Below are 19860 nucleotides of genomic sequence, written 5' to 3' on the forward strand. Positions count from 1 at the left end.
CCACCCCATCCCCACCACAACCCCCCAGAATTCCCAGTTAATCCCAGTTTATTGGCTCAGTCCAGATCCCCCTGCCCCACTCTGGGGGTGCCGGAGCCCCCCACGCCCCTTGAGCAGCTGCTTCTGTCCCCCCCCAGGGGGGTGGCACAGAAAGGGTGACACAGTGACGGGCTCGGGTGACACTGATCCAGTGACCTTTTATTGTCTCTACAGCAGCTCTGATTCCCAGACCAGCCCCCCCTGCCCCTCCTGGCCGAGGGGCTGCCTTTAAAGCTCGGTTTAAATATTAAATACCCTCCTTTCTCTTTACATGGTCAAGGAAAAAACAAACTGAAAAAAAGGACAATTAAAACATTTTAAATTACACGCTCTGTGCCCCGGAAGCTGCCCTGGGAGCCGCAGAATTCCCGGGGGGATATGTGGGGTCGATGAGGGGCGGGATGTGCTCGGCTGGGCAGGAACAGCAGCTGCTGCCTGTGCTGGGGGAGTCCCCAGTGCAGCTCAACCCGGCCTGGGGGAGCCCCCAAACCCCCCCAGACCCCACTGGGGGGAGGGGGTGAAGATTTGGTCGATGACTTTCCTAAAGGATTTCTCCATTTCTTTAAAAAAAAACAAACCCAAAGAACAACAAAAGACCCCACCAGCAACCCCCAAACCCAGTTTTTGAGTCTTCCTTGGATCTGAGCAAAGACAAAAAGTTTAAAAAGCACTTGAGGAAAGCTTGGACTAAAAGCAGGCGGTGCCCTCAGAGCAGGGAGTCGTCTGTGCACCCCCCTTCCAGCCCGTAGCGGAATTCCTGCAGGTTGGACACCCCGTAGAAGTGGACAAAGGCTGCGGCCACCACCAGCACGTGGAAGATCTGATGGGACTGGAACTGGGGGGGGGGGGGGGGGGGAAGCCCTTTAGAGCAGAGCAAATCCTCCGTTTCCAACCCAAATTTAACCCACTTTCCACCAATTTCACCATTTTCTTCTCCAAATCCCCTGATTTTCCTCCAATTTCCTCTGTTTTCCCCCAAGTTTTGCCCAACTTCCCAGGTGAGATCTCCCCAAAAAGGGACACAGAAACACCAGGACCTCCTTCTCCTCCCCCTCACTGCTCTGGGACTGGCACAAGGACAGGGAAACAGGGACAGGGACACAGGGACAGGTGGCACAGAGACACAGGAACTGTGGTGGCACAGGGGGCACAGGGCCTGTGCTGGCACAGGGACAGGAGTCACAGGGGGCACCAGGAGCTGCTCCTCGCTGCCCCACGACTGTCCCATCCCACTCTCCCAGTGCCGTCCCCACCCCCCCGACCCCCCAGTGCCCCCCTCAATGCCCCCCTCCCGGCCCAGCTCTGCCCCCTGTGCCCCCCCAGCCCCCCCGTGTGCCCCCCAGCCCCCGACTCACCCAGATGTCGAACTTGCCCGGGAAGAAGCGCTCGGGCACGCGGGCGGCGTAGAGGGCGGCGCCCGTGATGTACATGACGGCCATGAGGAAGAACCAGCCCATCTGCCCCACCGTGGTGGCCTTCACGAAGCCCTCGGCGATGGTGAAGTGCAGGGTGGGCACCACCCCGCTCAGCCCCAGCCCCAGGAACACCCCTGGGTGCCCAGGGCGGCGTCAAGGCACGGCCCCGGCACCCCCAGTCCCCGTCCCGTGCCAGGGAACCTCCTCCCAGGGGAGATCCCTCTCCTCCAGAGTCCTGGAATGGCCCAGCTGGGAGGGACCCCCGAGGGCCAAGGGCAGCTCCAGCCCCAACAACCCCCCCTGTCCCTGAGAGTGTCGGCCAAGCGCTCCTTGGACCTCTCCAGACACTCTCTGAACTCCTCCAAACTCTCCTCCAACTTCCCCAAACATTCTTTGAACTTCGCCAAACGTTCCTCAAACTTTTCCAAACTCTCCTTGAGCTTCTCCAAACACTCCTCTGAATTTGGCCAAACGCTCCTTGAACTTCTCCAAACGTTCCTCAAACTTCCCCAAACGCTCCTTGACTTTATTCAAGGATGAAGTGCAGCTCCAGACCCTGCACAGGACCAGACCCAACAACCCACCCCATCCCTGAGAGCGTTGGCCAAATGCTCCTTGGCCTTGGCCAGACATTCCTCAAACTTCTCCAGACATTCCCTGGACTTCTCCAAACTCTCCCTGAACTTCTCCAAACGCTCCCTGACCTTGGCCACTCCTTCTGGCACTGATCCTTCCTCAAACAGGGATCTAGAACTCCCCAATCCCTCCATCTTCCCCCCAGTTTTCCCCCAAATTTCCCCAATTTCTCCCTAATTTCCTCCACTTTCCCCCATAATTCCCCCAATCCCTCCATCTCTCCCTAATTTCCCCCCAAATTTCCCCATTCCCCGATTTCCTCTATTTTCCCTCCAAAATTTCCCCAATTTCCCCCAATCCCTCCATCTTCCCCCCAATTTCCCCCAAGTTTCCTCAATTTCTCCCTGATTTCCTCCATATTCCCCCCAAAATTTCCCCAATTTCCCCCAATCCCTCCATCTTTCCCCTATTTCCCCCCGATTCCCCCATTCCCCACTCCCCACACCCCATTCCCCATTTGACACTCCCATTCCCCATTCCCATTCCCCACTCTCCCATTCCCATTCCCACTCCCCACACCCCATTCCCATTTCCCACTCCCATTCCCCACTCCCCCATTCCCATTCCCCATTCCTCACACCCCATTCCCATTTCCCACTCCCATTCCCCACTCCCCCATTCCCATTCCCCATTCCTCACACCCCATTCCCATTTCCCACTCCCATTCCCCCCTCCCCCATTCCCATTCCCCATTCCTCACACCCCATTCCCATTTCCCACTCCCATTCCCCACTCCCCCATTCCCATTCCCCATTCCTCACACCCCATTCCCATTTCCCATTCCCATTCCCCACTCCCCCATTCCCATTCCCCATTCCTCACACCCCATTCCCATTTCCCATTCCCATTCCCCACTCTCCCATTCCCATTCCCACTCCCCACACCCCATTCCCATTTCCCATTCCCATCCCCACTCCCCCATTCCCATTCCCCATTCCCACCTGCCCGTGTCTGCCGGTGCTTGGGGGTGGCGAATCGGTCCCACTGGGCCACGATGATGGCGGAGATTCCCAGGACACAGACGATGGAGAGGTAGATGAGCCTCGGCTGGGGGGAGCAGTAGAAGGAGTAGTAGAGCCAGGGCACGAAGCTGCCCATGATCAGCAGCGCGATTCCCGAGTAATCCAACCTGGAACGGCACAGGGAACTCCCCTGGAGCCACCGGCACTGGGAGGGGGGGAATGGGGGGTGGGGTCCCACTGGGATGGGGGGCCTGGGAATGTCAGGAGGGACGGGAAGGGATCTGGAGACTCCAACCCCCCGGATTTATGCCCATGGATTTCTGCTCCTGCTCTGAGGACCCATCCCGGTGCTGAGACGTGTCCCCAGGGAACACCAGGACACTCCAACGGGTCTGCCCTGCATCCCACGGGATCTCAGGGGGTGGTGCCGAGGGATGGGCAGCATTCCCAGCACAGCAGCACCCCAGGAATGCCAGGAACAGCCTGGGAGGAGCAGGGTCCCACTGAGCCTGTGCCCCTGGGATTAGAGAGCCTGTTCCTTGGGATTAGAGGCTGTTCCTTGGGATTAGATGCTGTTCCTTGGGATTACAGAGCCTGTTTCCTTGGGAGCACGGGATTCTATTCCCTTGGGAGCCAGAATCCTGTTCCCTTGGGAACCATGTTCCTATTCCCTTGGGAGCAGAGGATGTTCCCGTGGGAGCTGAAGGGTCCCACACCTTTCCCACCCCCCTGAGGCCCCCGATCCAGCAGATTCCGGGTGTTCAGGCTCAGGGCAGATTCCCAGGACCCAGCTGTGCTTCCCCTCAGCTCCAGCTGGATTGGGTGACCACCCCTGCTCCCAAGGCTCAAACATTGGGAAGAGGAGGTGCCGTGGGAAGCCAGAGGCTCCCGGGGGCCACACTCACTTGGAGAAGGTGCGGGAGACCTTCTCGGAGTGGCAGTAGACGGTGTGGAAGAGCCAGGAGAAGCTGAGGCAGAGCACGGCCCCCAGGAAGAACATCCCGAACACGACCTTCTCCTGCAGCGGCGCCATGAAGTACATGTTGGGCCGCAGCATGGTCAGGATTCCCAGGCACAGGAAGAGCAGGAACCCTGTGGAGCGCCCGGGAATTCAGCACGGCCGCCGGGAACGGCCCGGGATGGATCCCAGGGGAGCTCGGGATCCATCCCGAAGGCTGGGCCCGGCACAGGCTCCTGGGCTGGGGCAGTGCCGGGCCCAGGGCAAAGAGCATCCCTGTGTTCTGTGGGATCCTGGAATGCCACACTGCTGCGGGCTGGAGGGACCTCAAATCCCATCCCACCCCTGCCGTGGGCAGGGACACCTCCCACTATCCCAGGCTGTTCCAGCCTGCCCTTGGACACTTCCAGGGATGAGGTATCCTCTAGGAATTCCATCCCAGCCCCTCACCACCCTCCCAGCCAGGAATTTCCTCCCAATATCCCATCCATCCCTCCCTCTGGCAGTGGGAAGCCATTCCCTGTGTCCTGTCCCTCCATCCCTTGTCCCCAGTCCCTCTCCAGCTCTCCTGGAGCCCCTTTAGGCCCTGGAAGGGGCTCGATGATCTCCCTGGAGCCTTCCCTTCTCCAGGGGAACATTCCCAGCTCTCCCAGCCTGGCTCCAGAGCAGAGGGGCTCCAGAATCCTGGAATCCCAGGATGGTTTGCATTGGAGGGACCTTAAAGCCGAACCTCCAGCTCTCCCAGCCTGGCTCCACAGCAAAGGCTCTCCAGCCTTGGAGCATCTCTGTGGCTTCCTCTGGAGCGATTTCAGAGGAACATCCTCTGAGATTTCCCCAGTTTTCCTCATCCCACCGCGGAGAAGGAGCCGAGCCTCAGTTGGGGGGGGGGCTGTGGGAGCTCCGCGTGGGCTCAGGACCCCCCAGGCCCCTCCCAGCCCCCCCCAGCCCCCCCAGTCACCCAGCAGGTGTGTCCAGATGTTGCCGGTCTCGGTGTGGATGCGGAAGATGCTGCGGAAGCAGGCGCGGAAGGAGGGCATGGGGGGCCGGTGGCCGTGCAGGAGGTAATCGTTGTCCTTGAGCCAGTCGGGCAGCACGTCATAGGGGATCACCCGCCAGCGCCCCTCCCACACCTGCAACATCCCGGGAATGATCCTGGGAATGTCATAGGGGATCACCCGCCAGCGCCCCTCCCACACCTGCAACATCCCGGGAATGATCCTGGGAATGTCATAGGGGATCACCCCCCAGCGCCCCTCCCACACCTGCAACATCCCGGGAATGATCCTGGGAATGTCATAGGGGATCACCCGCCAGCGCCCCTCCCACACCTGCAACATCCCGGGAATGATCCTGGGAATGTCATAGGGGATCACCCCCCAGCGCCCCTCCCACACCTGCAACATCCTGGGAATGATCCTGGGAATGTCATAGGGGATCACCCGCCAGCGCCCCTCCCACACCTGCAACATCCTGGGAATGGCGCCGGAAAGGGCCTGGGGTCTCCAGGGACACTGAGCTGGGGGAACCAGCCCGGGAGTGCTGGGCAGCCAGAACTCTCCCAGAACTGAGAGCCCTGCCCGCAGCCCACCCCACAGCCTGCCCCACATCTGTCCCACAGCCCACCTCACAGCTTGCCCTACATCTGTCCCACATCTGTCCCACAGCCCGCCCCACAGCCCACCCCAAAACCCACCTCACAGCCTGCCCCACATCTGTCCCACACTCCACCCCACATCTGTCCTCACCTCCCTCCCCACAGAGCACAGGGAGTGATTCCTGGTCCCCCCAAGGACTGATTCCTAGGGAGTGTCTCCCCACCCCGCGCCCAGGGAGTGATTCCCAGTTCCCTTCAGGGAGTAATTCCTGGTCCTCCCACTGAGTGATTCCCAGCCCCCCCTGGGATTCAGGGACAGTTCCCACTCTCAGCTTTAACCCTTCCACACCCCCAGGTCCATTCCCTGCAGTGGGAATTCCCATTCCCAGGCTCTCCCTGGGCTGTGCTGGGGCCACTGGGATTGGGTGACTCCCAGTCCCATCCAGCTCCACAGGGACATTGGGATTGCTCCCAGTGCTCATCCAGCCTGGATCTCCCCCATCCCAACCATCCCCTTCCCACAGCATTCCCAGGGGATCTCTGGGAGCAGCCCAGCAGGGCTGGATCCCACTGTGCCCATGCAGAGCTTTATCCCAGCCCTGGGATTGGGGAATGTGCTCCAAATGCAGGGATGGGGGATCCCTGCGGATTCCAGTACCTTGTACACGAACTCTTCCATCTTTTCCATGGCATGGTGAGCCTGGAGGGGCAGGGTCAGCACCCGGACCACCTCCTCCTCCTCCTCCTCCCGCGCCGCCGTGCCCGGCGGCTCCTCAGCCTGCGGGGACAGGGAGTCACTCCCGGCCTTAGGAATCACTCCTGGCCTTGGGAATCACTCCTGCCTCCAGGAGGGAATCATTCCTCGCCTTGGGAATCATTCCTCCCTCCAGGAGAGAATCATTCCTGCCCCCAGAAACAAATCATTCCTGTCCCTGAGAAAAGAATTGTTCCTGCCCCTGGGAAAAGAATCATTCCTGTCCCTGGGAATCATTCCTGCTCCTGGGAGGAAACCATTCCTGCCACCGAGAGGGAATCATTCCTACCCCTGGAAAGGAACCATTCCGACCCTTGGGAAAAGAATCATTCCTGCCCCCAGGAGAGGAACAATTCCTGCCCCTGGGAGGGAATCATTCCTGCCCCTGGGAACCATTCCAGCTCCTGTGAGGGAATCATTCCAGCCTCTGGGAACTCCTGGGGTCCATCCTCCCACGAGGGTGAGGCAGGACCCGGGGTCACCCCCCACTTATGCAACTCCTGACCCATCCCGGGAGGGCTAATCCCAGATTCTTCTTGTCGGAAGGCGGGATTACCGCGGGATTTGCATACCTGCAACCAGCGCTGGATCGGCCGGGCCGGGAAATCCCACCCTGATCCCAGGAAACCCGACCGGGAAACCCGACCCTGCTCCCGGGAACCCCGATCGGGAATCCTGGCCCTGCCCAAGGAAACCCGACCCTCCCCCCGGGAATCTTGACCCTGCTCCTGGGAACACCGACCGGGAACCCCGACCGGGAACCCTGACCCCCCCGAGAATCCTGACCCTCCCCCCGGACCTGGGAACGCTTCGGGTCCTGCTCTCCTGCTGTGCTGGGAATGAGTTTAGGATGTGATTCCCAGCGCTGTGGGACTGCTGGGGCACTGGGATCACCCCGGGAACACCCAGCACAGACACAGGGATCCCGGTGCCACCCCTATCCCGGGATATCCCGGTGCCACCCCTATCCCGGGATATCCCGGTGCCATCCCATTCCATCCCTGCCCGGCTCTGAGCCGGGACCAGCCCAAAGAACGACCCGGACCCGCCCCGCCATCTGCCCGCGGGATACCGGTGCCTCCCGATCCCGGTGCCTCCCGATCCCGGTGACCCCCGATCCTGCTCCGATCCCGGTGATCCCGGTCCCGGCCACCCTCCGCCCGGGCTGCCCCGTCCCCTCGGGTCTCTCACACTGGCGGCTCCGGCGGCTCCTCGCTCCCCCTTCTCCTCCAGGAGCGGCCCCAGCTCGGCGAGCTCCAGGTGCGCCCGTTCCCGTTCCCGCTCCCGCTCCCGTCCAGCAGCCGCCGCCGCGCTGCCCGCGCCGGGCGGGGCCTTTCGGGACGCCATGGGCGCGGCGGCGGCTCCGCTGCGGCTCCGTGCGCGTCCTTCTGCCGCCGCTCTGGGGGGAGAGACACCGAGTTACGGCCTCGGGGCCGGGCCGTGCCCGGGGGAACTCCCGGCGCTCGGGGTCGCCCCGTCACCCCCGGAGCGCCCGGGCCCCCTCACCGGCCGCTACATCCCCGGAACGACGCTGTGAGGGGAAGGGGAACGCCCGCCCACAGCGCCGCACGCTGATTGGTTACACCTGCTGCCAGTCACTCCGTAGTCCCGCCCCTCTAGCGCTATGATTGGTCATTCCTACCGTCTCTCTCGCTGTGATCCCGCCCCCACGCGCTTTGATTGGTGGAGCCTCACAGCTGGCGGGGTAGAAGGAGGGGAGACGCTCTAGCCGCGCCGCACGGCTTTGTGGTTCTCGCGCTCGGCTGCCCCCTGGCGGCGAGGAGGGCGCGTTAGGCTGGCGGGGCCGTGGAAACTTGAACTCTTTAAAGATTTGATTTTTTACCGCTGAAAGTTTTAATTCTTTACCTCTTTTGGGGGAAATTTTAACTGTATAAAACATTTAAATTTTTTACCCATAAAATCTTTAATTTTTTAGTCTTTGTGGGCGAGTTCATGAAAATTTTAACTCTATAAAACATTTAAATGTTTATACCTAAAAGCTTTAAATTTTTACCCCTTGAGGGGGAAATTTTAAGTGTATAAATTACTCGATTTTTTTTGCCTCTAATTCCTCTCCTCTCCTCCAGCTCCACGGCTTTAAATTCCTCATCTTTCCCAAAATTCCTCGTCTTTCCTACTCCACACATTTAAATTCCTCCTCTTTCCCTCCCCACAGGTCTAAATTCCTTGTCTTTCCCAAAATTCCTGTCTTTCCCAAAATTCCTTCTCTTTCCCTCCCCACAGGTTTAAATTCCTCCTCACAGGTCTTTCTCAAAATTCCTTGTCTTTCCCACCCCACAGGTTTCAATTTCTTGTCTTTCCAATAATTCCTCATCTTTCCCACCCTACAGGTTTAAATTCTTCTTTCCCACCCCACAGGTTTCAATTCCTCGTCTTTCCCAAAATTCCTCATCTTTCCCAAAATTCCATCTTTCCCTCTCCACAGGTTTACGTTCCTCTTTTCCCACACTCAGATTTCAATTCCCCATCTTTCCCAAAATTCCTCCTCTTTCCCTCCCCTCCGATTTCAATTCCCCATTTTCCCAAATTCCCCTTTTTCCCCCGGGGTTCTCTCCCTCCCTTCCCGCTCCGCTGCCCCTCCCGGGCCCGCGGGATCCTCGGGATCCTTTTCCCATCAATCATTCAGCGCTGGAAGGGGATCCTCGGGGGTGCCGGGCTGGGGGGGACGGAGCGGGGGAGGGATTTTCCAGCCTTCCCGGGGTTCCGGAGGGGCCGGGAAAGGTTGGAGGGACCCGGGGCTGTGCCCAGAGGTGAGGGGGGCGGGGGGGACACGAGGGTGGAGGGGACACGGGATTTGGAGGGGACACGGGTTGGAGGGGACACGGGATTTGGAGGGGATATGGGATTTTTAGGGCACGCGGGGGTTGAAGGGGACACGGGTTGGAGGGGACACGGCAATTGGAGGGATGTGGGGTTTGGAGGAGGGAAGGTGGGGCTTGGAGGGGACACAAGGCTTGGAGGGGACATGGGGTTTGAAAGGAACACGGGGGTGGAGGGGACACGGGATTTGGAGGGGACACGGGGGTTGGGGTTCCTTGGGGTGCCCCAGGAGCTGTGGGGGGTGGGAGATGCTCTGGGGACTTTGGGAGGCTGTGTCCTCCTGTGTCCCCCCCATGTCCCCCTGTGTCCCCCGGGAGCTGGGGGGACCAGACAGGCCAGGGCTGAGTGGGAGGTGTTGAGGGGTGTGGAGGGTCAGGGGGTGTTGGGGGTGGCTGTGGGGTGTTTTGGAGTGGCTGGGGGGGGGTTGGGGGGCTGTGGGGTGTTGGGGTGTCTGTGGGTTGGTTTGGGGTGGCTGTTGGGGGTGGCTGTGGGGGGTTTTAGGGTGGCTGTGGGGGGTTTCAGGATGGCTGTGGGGTGTTAGGAGTGGCTGTTGGGGGTTTTGGGGTGGCTGTGGATGGTTGGGGGTGGCTGTGGATGGTTTGGGGTGGCTGTTGGGGGTGGCTGTGCCAGGACTGGCTGTGCCAGGGCTCTGCTTTCCCCCCCCAGGGACAGACGGGGCCGTGTCCCCCTCTGGGGTCCCCATGGATGTCCTGAGCTGCCTCAAGTACCTGATGTTCATCTTCAACGTGCTCGTGTTTGTGAGTCCTCCTGGGGCTGGGGGGATCCGTCCCCAAGGGGGGACAGCTCTGGCCAGCTCAGGGAGGGACACCAGTGCCAGGGCTGGGTTATCCCCTGTCCCCAGGGTGTGACATCTCTGGCCAACTCAGGGACAGGTGACACCAGCCAAAGGAAGGGGACCAAGGGCAGAACACCCCTCGACCCACGGGGGGACATCTCTGGCTCAGAGGGGGTGACACCATTCCCAGGATTGGAGCATCCCCGTTCCCACGGGGGGACATCTCCAGCTGGCTCGGGGGGGGGGACACCATGTCCCCCATTCCCAAGGGCTGACACCTCTGTCCAGCTCAGAGACAGGTGACACCAGTCCCAGGGCTGGAGCATCCCCATTCCCAGGGGGGGACATCTCTGGCTCGGGGGGGTGACACCAGTCCCCGGGCTGGGACAGGGCTCGGGTCGCTCGTCCCCGGGGCTGGGGTCGGTCCCCCCTGACTCCCCCTGTCCCGCAGGCCGGGGGGACGCTCCTGGCCGCCCTGGGGCTCTGGGTGGCCGCGGACCCGGGCGGGTTCCAGGCGCTCGTGGCCGCCCGGGCCGTGCTGGGCGCGGCCGCGTGGCTCCTGCTCGCCCTCGGCATCGCCCTGGCCCTGCTCGGCTGCCTCGGCTGCTGCGGGGCCCTGCGGAGGAGCCGCCCCCTCCTGCTGCTGGTGAGGGGACGTGGCGGGGAGGGGACACGGGAGGAGAGGGGGTCTGGGGGGCGGTGGAATGTGATGGGGGGCTGGGATGTGGGGAGGGGCTGCGGGGCTGGGGAGGGGGTGTGAGGAGGGGTGGGGAGGGACTGTGGGGTTCAGGAGCTTGGGGGATGCAGGAGACGGGATGGAGGGTTGGGGGATGGAGGGTTGGGGATGGAGGGATTGGGGTGCAGGAGGGTGCTGGGGGATCCAGGTGTCCCTGCAGGAGCCAGAAGCTGCTGTTCCTCCCCCTCCACACCCCCCACAACCCTCCCCCCTCTCCAGTCAGAGCGTAGAGGATTCCCAAACCCACCAAGTGGGTCCCTTCTCTCTGAAGCCCTGGCTTGTCCCTCATGGCATTCCCAGGCCATTCCCACACATGCTGAGGGGCAGAACCCCCTTTCTGAGCACCCTCACTCCAATTCCTGCAGCACCCCCAGCCCCTGGTACCCAGGGCTTGTTTCCCCCCCCACACGTTGGTAGTGTCCCCTGTCCCCCCCCGGGCAGGGGCACAGGGCACGGGAGGGCAGGGACAGCCCGAGGGAGCTGCCCAGGGCTGGGGGGTCTCTGACTCTCCACCCGCCCCCCCAGTTCTTCATCCTCGTCAGCCTCGTCTTCCTCATGCAGCTGGTGGGGGCCATTCTCTTCCTGGTGCACTGGAAGCAGGTACTGTCCCCACATCCTGGCACTGTCCCCATGCCCTGGCATTGTCCCCACACCCTGGCACTGTCCCCAGTGCCACCAGCCTCCCTCTGTCCCCCCAGGGCTCCCCCAGGGGACAGGGACAGGTGCAGGGTCCTTCCTCCCTTCCCTTCGCCCCCAGCCCAGGGCCGTGTCGGGGGGTCCCACGGGTGGGTGGGTGGGGAGCGGCCCCACCCCCGGCACCGATCCCACAGGTCCGGCCCGAGCGCTTCCTGTCGGAGCTGAGGAGGAACTACCGCGGGGACGAGGGTGCTGAGGTGTTCAGCACCGCCTGGAACACCCTCATGGTCACGGTGAGCACCCGGGGGGCTCCTGGGGCACCCCTGGAACACCCTCATGGTCACGGTGAGCACCCGGGGGGCTCCTGGGACACCCCTGGAACACCCTCATGGTCACAGTGAGCGCCCGGGGGGCTCCTGGGGCACCCCTGGAACACCCTCATGGTCACGGTGAGCACCCGGGGGGCTCCTGGGGTACCCCTGGAACACCCTCATGGTCACGGTGAGCACCCGGGGGGCTCCTGGGGTACCCCTGGAACACCCTCATGGTCACAGTGAGCGCCCGGAGGGCTCCTGGGGCACCCCTGGAACACCTCCATGGGCATGGTAAGTGCCCGGGGGGCTCCCTGTCCACCCCCTGGACCACCCTGATGGTCCCAGTGAGCCCCGGGAGGCTCCTGCTGTGCTGGGGGGGTGTGGAGCACCCACAGGACCTGCCCAGGGTGCCCCAAAAGTGGGTGAGGGGCTCAGGAACCCCAGCCACGACCCCCAGGCTGGGCTGTCCCCCCTCCCTTGGTCACTCCCCACGTTGTCATCCCATTGATGGTGTTTGTTCCCCCTGTTGTCATCCCATTGACGGTATTCCCTCTGTTGTCACCCCCTTGATGGTGTCCCCTCCCGTCCCAGTTCTCCTGCTGTGGCGTCCTGGGCCCCGAGGACTTTGGGAATGGCTCCCGATTCCAGGAGCTGCACCCGGGGGTGCCGTGGCCGCGGGCCTGCTGTGCCCGGGACGGGCTCCTGGGGGACCTGCTGGGCTGGGAGCAGTGCCAGGACAGGAGCCCTGGCTACATCCATGAGCAGGTGGGACACCCCCACCCCCCCCCGTCGTGGGCTGTGTCCCTGTGCCACCCCTCCCAGCCCCGGGGGCACTGCCCATCCATGGCTCTGCATCCCAGTGTCCTCCCGAGCCCCCCCTGAGCCCCCCAGTACCCCCGAGCCCCCCCAGCCTCTCGGTGCCCCCAGGGCTGCTTCTCCACCTTCGGCAGGACCCTGCAGAGGTCCCTGTCCCTGCCCGGCTCCTGCAGCCTGGCCGTGCTGGGCATCGAGGTGAGCGCAGGGCTGGGGAGGGGGGAGCTCAGGTGCGGCTGGGGAGGGGGCTGTGTGCCAGGGGGGCCACAGGGGGGCTGGGGAGGGGTCCGTGTGCCACGGGGGGGCTGGGAAGGGGGCTCTGCCGGGGGCACTGTCCGTGTGCCAGGGGGGCCTGGGGAGGGGTGTGTGTTTTCTGCCCTCAGGCCCTGGTTTGGGGGTCTTGCAGCCCCCTTGAGCAGCCCCAGCACCGCTGGCACGGACCCTGCAGGGCCCAGGCCCGGAGAGGGACCCCCAGGGCAGCCCTGCTGGGGTCTCACCTGCCGCCCCCTCCCTCCCCCCAGACCTTTGCCATGTTCTTCTCCCTCTGCCTCTACTACAACTTCGACTGACGGGACACGGACACGCTGGGAGCTCAGGAGCAGTCAGGGACAGGCCTGTCCTGGCTGGGAAGAGCTCTGAGCCCTTCCCAGCCTCTGGAAGCTCAGGAGCAGCCAAGGACAAGCCTGTCCTGGCTGGGAAGAGCTCTGCTCCAGCCCCGAGCCCTTCCCAGCCTCGCCCAGTCCTGTCCCTGCTCCAGGGATGGGCCTGGTTTGGGCTTTTCTGGTTGCAGGGACAGGAGGGGGGAAATTCCCTGCAGGGATCTGCCATCAGCCCTCCCCCCTCTGGATCCCCCCCCACTCATCCCAATGCTCTCATGCTCCTCACCCTGACATCCTGCTCTCTCCTCCACATCCACCCATTCCCAGACCCCCAGGAATCCTCTGGATTCTCCTCCTCCCCCTGGGCCAGGGCTTGTCCCTGGTGACACCTCCTGGGGTGTCACCCACCATAGAGCAGAGTCACCATCCAGGTCACCCCAAATGGCCCCAACTGGAGCCCAAGGGCTGCTCCAGAGAGCTGGAATTGCAAGGCTGGCGTCATTAAACTTCCATGGAAAACCGAGCCTTCCCCAGGGAAGGATTCCCACCAGCTGGTTTGGATCCAGCTCCTGCTTTCAGGTTGGAAACAGGAACTGAACTCCCTGGTGCTGTTCCCGTGTCTCTGAAAGCTGGGAAGGGGAAGAGGTGTTTCCAGTTTTCTTTGGAACATCCCAAAAACTCCACCCAACAAAAGGGGAAAACATATAAATTAAAGCTTCATATTTTATTAATACAATGAAAAGTTTTCACAAAAAGAAAACCTCAAACAAACACGGAAACAGCAAAACCCAAACTGCTGCAGCCCTTTACAGGCAGGACACCTCATACCTGAGGAAGGGAACAGGGACAATCCCAAGGGAACAAGACCCCCTCAGGAATCAGGAATCTGGGCAGGATTTCTTCTCCTTCCTGCTGATGTTGCTCCCTTTCCTCTTCTGCCCAGAGGACTCACTGCTGGGGCTCCTTTCCCCCTGGGTGCTTTTCTCTTCCAAAGGCTCGGGAGCCTGTGATGACCCAAGCAATAAAAGCAGAGAGCTGTGAATAATTGGATTTTCCAGCCCTTGGAATGTCCTGTGCTTCACCAAGTTTGTTATTCTGGGATTTGTAGGAAGAGGGATGGCAGGGGAGCAGGATAACGATGGAGCACAGCACTGCCATGATGCTCCAGGGATCTCTTCATCCCATGCCCTTCCAACCACCACAGTTCCCTTGGGAATGGGCTCAGGGCTGGAATGCTGAGCACAGCTCCCAGGATTCCCACAGGGAAGACACCCCCCTCCCACAAAGGGTGTTCTCCAAATCGGGGGCAGAGAGGGAAAGGCCCCTCAGGTGAGGGAAGGCCCAGAGGGAAGTGATTTTTGGGAAGGTTTGGATCTGCTGGAGTGGGATTTATTTTTTCAAGTGAGGGTGAGAGAAAGAGGGAAGAGGAGGAGGGAGGAAGGCTGCATTCCCAAGGGAATATTGAGTGGAAGAGCAGGTGGAAAAGAGCTGCAGGACACAGAGCAGAGTTGAGGAAGAAGAGGATCCCCAGGGAATGGTTTTTGTCCATCCCTCCCCCTCCTCATTAGTGAGGGAGCACATTTAATTGGGAAGGGAGAATGTAATGAGCTTAACGAAGAGCATCATGAAATTAATGAAATGAATGAAAGAATAATGGAATTAAACACAGAGGCAAAGCCCACGAGAGGCAGAGCAGCAGGGGAGGCCAGAGCCAGACCCACAGGATCAGTTCTGGGAGGGAAATGGGGCAGGAGGGGCTGGGCCTCACCCTGCCCTGCCCCGCGTGTCTCTCCGTCCACTCCCGGGCCCGGAGCAGGAACAGCTGCTTGTTGTATTTGTACTCTGAGGACTGAAGGGGAAGAGCAAGACAAAGCCAGGCTTAACACAGCACATCAAGAAGCTGGGACTTAGGCCTGGCTTTAGGGCTCCTAAGCCAAGCCCAAACCCAAGGCACCAGATCCCTTGGGTTTGCCTGAAGAACTCGAGCTGCCGTTTTGCCCCGAAGGCAAAGCCTGAAGGTGAGACCTTGGCCAGCTCCTGTGGTCACCTGATCCACTGCCAGGGTGGTCATCCAAAGCTCAGCCTAAAACCCTCCCTGCCCTGCCCATGGGGAGGACTCACGATGTCAGCCATGAGAGGGTCATCGGGGTTGGGCTCTGCCATCAGCAGTTGGATGGAGCTCAGCAGGGTGGAGATGCTCAGCGAGGGCCTCCAGGCACCCTGCGGGGAGAGGAGCCTGGCCTGAGCCCTCAGCACCCTCAGCACCCATGGGAACACTACCCCAATCCTGAGTACCTCAGCACCCACGGGAAACACCACCCCAACCCTGAGCACCCCAGCACCCACAGAAACACCTCCCCAGTCCTGAGCCCTCAGCACCCACAGAAACACCTCCCCAATCCTGAGCCCTCAGCACCCACAGAAACACCTCCCCAATCCTGAGCACCTCAGCACCCACAGAAACACCTCCCCAATCCTGAGCACCTCAGCACCCACGGGAAACACCACTCCAATCCCAACTCCTGGCTCCAGGGAAGCCCAGCAGGGCAGTGGGAACCACCTCGAAGCTGCCAGAGCTCAAGGATCGGGGGGATTGTTGGGATTGTCCCCTGCAAGTTCAGCCCATGACGATCCCTGCAGGTCCCTCCCAGCTCAGGAGATGCCATGGGCTGGATCCTGCACACGTCTCGTCTCCAGCCCTAACTCCCTTTGGCTCCCAGCCCTGAAACCTTGGAAACTCCTCGGGAACAAAGGCTGTCCTCCAGCCCTGGCAGGACACCAAGGAGAGGCCGTTTCCAGCCGCCCTCCCCGCGGGTGTAAATAAATCAGGAGCACAGGACATTCAATCGGCTCCCAGGGAGCAGGGAAGGAGCTCAGGGCCCGGCCCTGCCTCACCTTGGGGGGTAACTTGAGCACATCCAGGCAAATCCTGCCTGCAGAGTCGATGTTGGGGTGATAGATGGGGGTCAGGAAGCGGATTTTGGGGGGCTCAAAGGGGTACCTGGGGGAGGAGAGTTAAGGAACAAGGAATTGTTGTCATGTCTCCGGTGGTTTCACCACCTTCATTCCCTCCTGGTTCATTGAACACCCTTCCCCACGGATCGCTGGAGCCTTTGCTGCTTCCACCACTTTCCTGGACAGCCTCCTACAAGGGAAGCTTTGTCCTGATGAACAAGCTCTTCCCACAAAGCTCTGCGATGGCAGAAGTCTGATCATGGCACTTTTTGGGGGTTAATCGACACATCTGGGATGTTCAAGGTGAAATAAGTGTGTCAGTCACTGGAGAAACACTGACATTCCTTGAAAAAAGGGGCTCAATTCCATTCCTTGTTAGCAGGATAAAGGGAAGCAGCAAGTTAAGCAGCTCACTCGTATTTGAGAGCAGCACTCAATCAGACAATTCCAGACTGGGTTGGGTTGGAGGGACCTTCAATCCCATCCCATCCCATCCCATCCCAGCCCAGCCCAGCCCTGCCACAGGCAGGGACACCTCCCACCATCCCAGGCTGCTCCAGCCCAGCCTTGGACACTTCCAGGGATGGGGCAGCCACAGCTTCTCTGGGAATTCCATCCCAGCCCCTCCTCACCCTCCCAGGGAAGGATTTCATCCCAATTAATCCAAGCTAGATGTTGCTGCCCATTTACCTCTCAGGAACGATGATTTCCAGGTTGAATATTCCCTTCTCATAGGGTGTGTCTGCACCTCCTAGGATTTCTTCAGGAGCAAGATGAAAACAGAAAGGTTACATTCCAAACCCTTTGGATTTGTCCAGCAGCCTCCAGGGAGCTCCCAGAGCTGCAGAAGTGCTCAGATCATGGAATCCTGGAATGGTTTGACTTGGAGGGACCTCAAAGCCTACCCAGTCCCACCCTGCCCTGGGCAGGGACACCTCCCACTATCCCAGGCTGCTCCAATCTGGTCTTGGACACTTCCAAGGATGGGGCATCCTCTGAGAAATCCATTCCAGGGCCTCCCCACCCTCCCAGCCAGGAATTCCTTCCCAATATCCCATCCATCCCTGCCCTCTGGCAGTGGGAAGCCATTCCCTGTGTCCTGTCCCTCCATCCCTTGTCCCCAGTCCCTCTCCAGCTCTCCTGGAGCCCCTTTAGGCCCTGGAAGGGGCTCCAAGGTATCCCTGGAGCCTTCTCTTCTCCAGGGGAACATTCCCAGCTCTCCCAGCCTGGCTCCAGAATCCTGGAATGGTTTGGGTTGGAGGGACCTTGAAGCTCATCCCATTCCACCTCTGCCCTGGGCAGGGACACCTCCCACTATCCCAGGTTGCTCCAACCTGGATTTGGACACTTCCAGGGATGGGGTATCCTCTGGGAATTCCATTCCAGGGCCTCCCCACTCTCCAAGGGAGGAAGCCAGGAATAAAAAGTGTCATTTGGGCTGAGAGCAGTTCCACCCCTCAGCGATGAAAACTGAGGGTAGGGTAGCCAAGGTAAGTTTTAAAAAAATCCCAATAATAAAAATAAATAAAAATGAAATAAATAAACCCCAAAGAAATAAAAACAAAATAAAAAAAAATAAAATAAAAATAATAAAATAAAATCAATAAAAACCAGATAAATAAAATAAAATCAATAAAAACCAGATAAATAAAATAAAATCAATAAAAACCAGATAAATAAAATAAAATCAATAAAAACCAGATAAATAAAATAAAATCAATAAAAACCAGATAAATAAAATAAAATCAATAAAAACCAGATAAATAAAATAAAATCAATAAAAACCAGATAAATAAAATAAAATCAATAAAAACCAGATAAATAAAATAAAATCAATAAAAACCAGATAAATAAAATAAAATCAATAAAAACCAGATAAATAAAATAAAATCAATAAATAACCAGATAATAAAAATAAAATCAATAAAACCAATAAATAAAATAAAATCAATAAAAACAAATAAATAAAAAAAAAAATTAAAATAAAAAAATCTAAAATCACGCAGTTAAAATCACGCCAGTTAAATCAACAAGTTTAAAAAAATCACGCCAGTAAAGTCACGCCACGCCGCCATTAAAATCACGCCAGTTAAAATCAACAACGCCAGTTAAAATCACGCCAGTTAAAATCACGCCAGTTAAAATCACGCCAGTTAAAATCACGCCAGTTAAAATCACGCCAGTTAAAATCACGCCAGTTAAAATCACGCCAGTTAAAATCACGCCAGTTAAAATCACGCCAGTTAAAATCACGCCAGTTAAAATCACGCCAGTTAAAATCACGCCAGTTAAAATCACGCCAGTTAAAATCACGCCAGTTAAAATCACGCCAGTTAAAATCACGCCAGTTAAAATCACGCCGGTTAAAATCACGCCAGTTAAAATCACGCCAGTTAAAATCACGCCGGTTAAAATCACGCCGGTTAAAATAAATAGAAATAAATAAAAGTATCTTCCCTAAATTTCACACTTTCATGGAGCTCACAAAGTACAAACCCTGCAGTGAGCACAGACCTAGGTCAAATTCTGACCCAGCCCTGGCTCAGGGACCCCCCAGGTACAACCAGGGCCCCCCCGGTACCCACGTGCCCGCAGCTCGCCGGCGCCGTGCCCGCTGTGCCAGCAGGAGATTCCCGGCGGCGGCTCCGCGGCGAGCAGGGACAGCTCCCGCTGCAGGCGCGTCCTCCTCTGCATCTCCGCTCCGGCCCCAGCCGGGCCGAGCAGGAACCGCGCCTGAAACGAGAGCGCCGCCGGGCTCGGAGCTGCCGTCCTGCTGCAGAGCCGCCCGCAGAGCAGCTGAGCCCGTCCTGGAGCTGCTCCCACACCCCTGAGCTCCATCCCAGCCCTCAGTGCCAGCTGAGCCTAGGAAATCCCGGGCTTAAATATTCCCGAATAAACCACGGGCTTTAACATTCCCTGATAAATCCCGGGCTTAAATATTCCCGAATAAACCACGGGCCCAATTAATTACCCCTTTAGCCTAATTAATCACCCCCTCGGCCTAATGAATTATCCTCTCAGCCCAACTAATTACCCCCTCAGCGCAATTAATCGCCCCCTCAGCCTATTTAATCACCCCTCAGCCCATTTAGTTACCCCCCATCCTAATTAATTACCGCCACAGCCCAATTATTAACACCCTCGGCCTAATTACTGTCTCAGCCCAATTCCTGACCCCCTCAGCCAAATTAATTACACCTCAGCCTCATTATCCCCTCCGCCCAACTACTAACCCCTTCAGCCTAATTAATTACCCCTCAGCCTCATTAATTACCGCCTCTGTCCACTTATTACCTCCTCAGCCTAATTAATTACCCCCTCGACCCAATTAATCAGCGTCTCAGCCCAATTAATTACTTCTTCGGCCTAATTAATCACCCCCTCAGCCCAATTAATCACTCCTCAGCCCAATTAATCACCCTCTCACACGGACAAGGACGGCCCCCCCAGCCCCACCCTCACAGAATCCTCTCAGGAACAGCCTCCGCCTCCAGGCCTGCTGCATAATTACACCCCCGGAGCCATTAATTACCCCCCCGGACCCGCTAATTACCCCCAGACCCGCTAATTACCCCCAGACCCGCTAATTACCCCCAGACCCGATATTTACCTCCGGAGGGTGCGACCGCCGTTTCCCGCTCCCCCTCCAGACCCGTGAGGCGGCGCGCGCCGGGGGCGGGACTTCCTCCGTCGCCTGGCAACGGCCGGACGCTCCGCGCGCCCCCCCCGCCCCCCTGGCGCGCTGATTGGGTGACACCGCCGGCCTAGCTCCGCCTTCTAGCGGTTCCACTTTGAATGCGAGCGCTGCCATT

At 59.1% G+C, this 19860-nt stretch overlaps 3 protein-coding genes across 4 annotated transcripts; 1 reads left to right on the forward strand and 2 right to left on the reverse strand.

The window, feature by feature from the left end:
• Positions 1-172: 172 nt before the first annotated feature.
• ADIPOR1 (adiponectin receptor 1) lies at positions 173-7879 on the reverse strand. The gene is made up of 8 exons (XM_039387754.1): positions 7865-7879; positions 7550-7757; positions 6263-6382; positions 4969-5140; positions 3958-4144; positions 3032-3219; positions 1395-1588; positions 173-874 (listed from the first exon to the last, which is right to left on the reverse strand). Exons 2-8 carry the CDS (start codon positions 7703-7705, stop codon positions 746-748), a joined length of 1146 nt encoding a protein of 381 aa, XP_039243688.1. The 5' UTR covers positions 7706-7757; positions 7865-7879; the 3' UTR covers positions 173-745.
• A 2021-nt stretch (positions 7880-9900) lies between these two features.
• LOC113982738 (tetraspanin-18-like) lies at positions 9901-13074 on the forward strand. Its single transcript, XM_027711215.2, has 7 exons — positions 9901-9957; positions 10447-10641; positions 11257-11331; positions 11562-11660; positions 12273-12446; positions 12609-12692; positions 13016-13074. The coding sequence occupies exons 1-7, from the start codon at positions 9901-9903 to the stop codon at positions 13061-13063; spliced, it is 732 nt and encodes a 243-aa protein (XP_027567016.1). The 3' UTR covers positions 13064-13074.
• Positions 13075-13792: 718 nt separating this feature from the next.
• UBE2T (ubiquitin conjugating enzyme E2 T) lies at positions 13793-19725 on the reverse strand. Of its 2 annotated transcripts, XM_027711418.2 has the most exons (7): positions 19659-19725; positions 18634-18781; positions 16739-16808; positions 15989-16094; positions 15215-15313; positions 14862-14942; positions 13793-14097 (listed from the first exon to the last, which is right to left on the reverse strand). In XM_027711418.2, the coding sequence occupies exons 2-7, from the start codon at positions 18740-18742 to the stop codon at positions 13972-13974; spliced, it is 591 nt and encodes a 196-aa protein (XP_027567219.1). In that variant the 5' UTR covers positions 18743-18781; positions 19659-19725; the 3' UTR covers positions 13793-13971. The 2 variants fall into 2 exon arrangements, with proteins under 2 accessions (XP_027567219.1, XP_027567208.1); XM_027711407.2 differs by lacking the exon at positions 14862-14942 and having other exon boundaries at positions 19659-19711.
• Between the last annotated feature and the right edge of the window lie 135 nt (positions 19726-19860).

The sequence above is a fragment of the Pipra filicauda genome, unplaced genomic scaffold (assembly GCF_003945595.2).
Source record: "Pipra filicauda isolate LSUMZ 115617 unplaced genomic scaffold, ASM394559v2 scaffold587_size370460_pilon, whole genome shotgun sequence".
In the NCBI taxonomy this organism is placed as follows: domain Eukaryota; kingdom Metazoa; phylum Chordata; class Aves; order Passeriformes; family Pipridae; genus Pipra; species Pipra filicauda.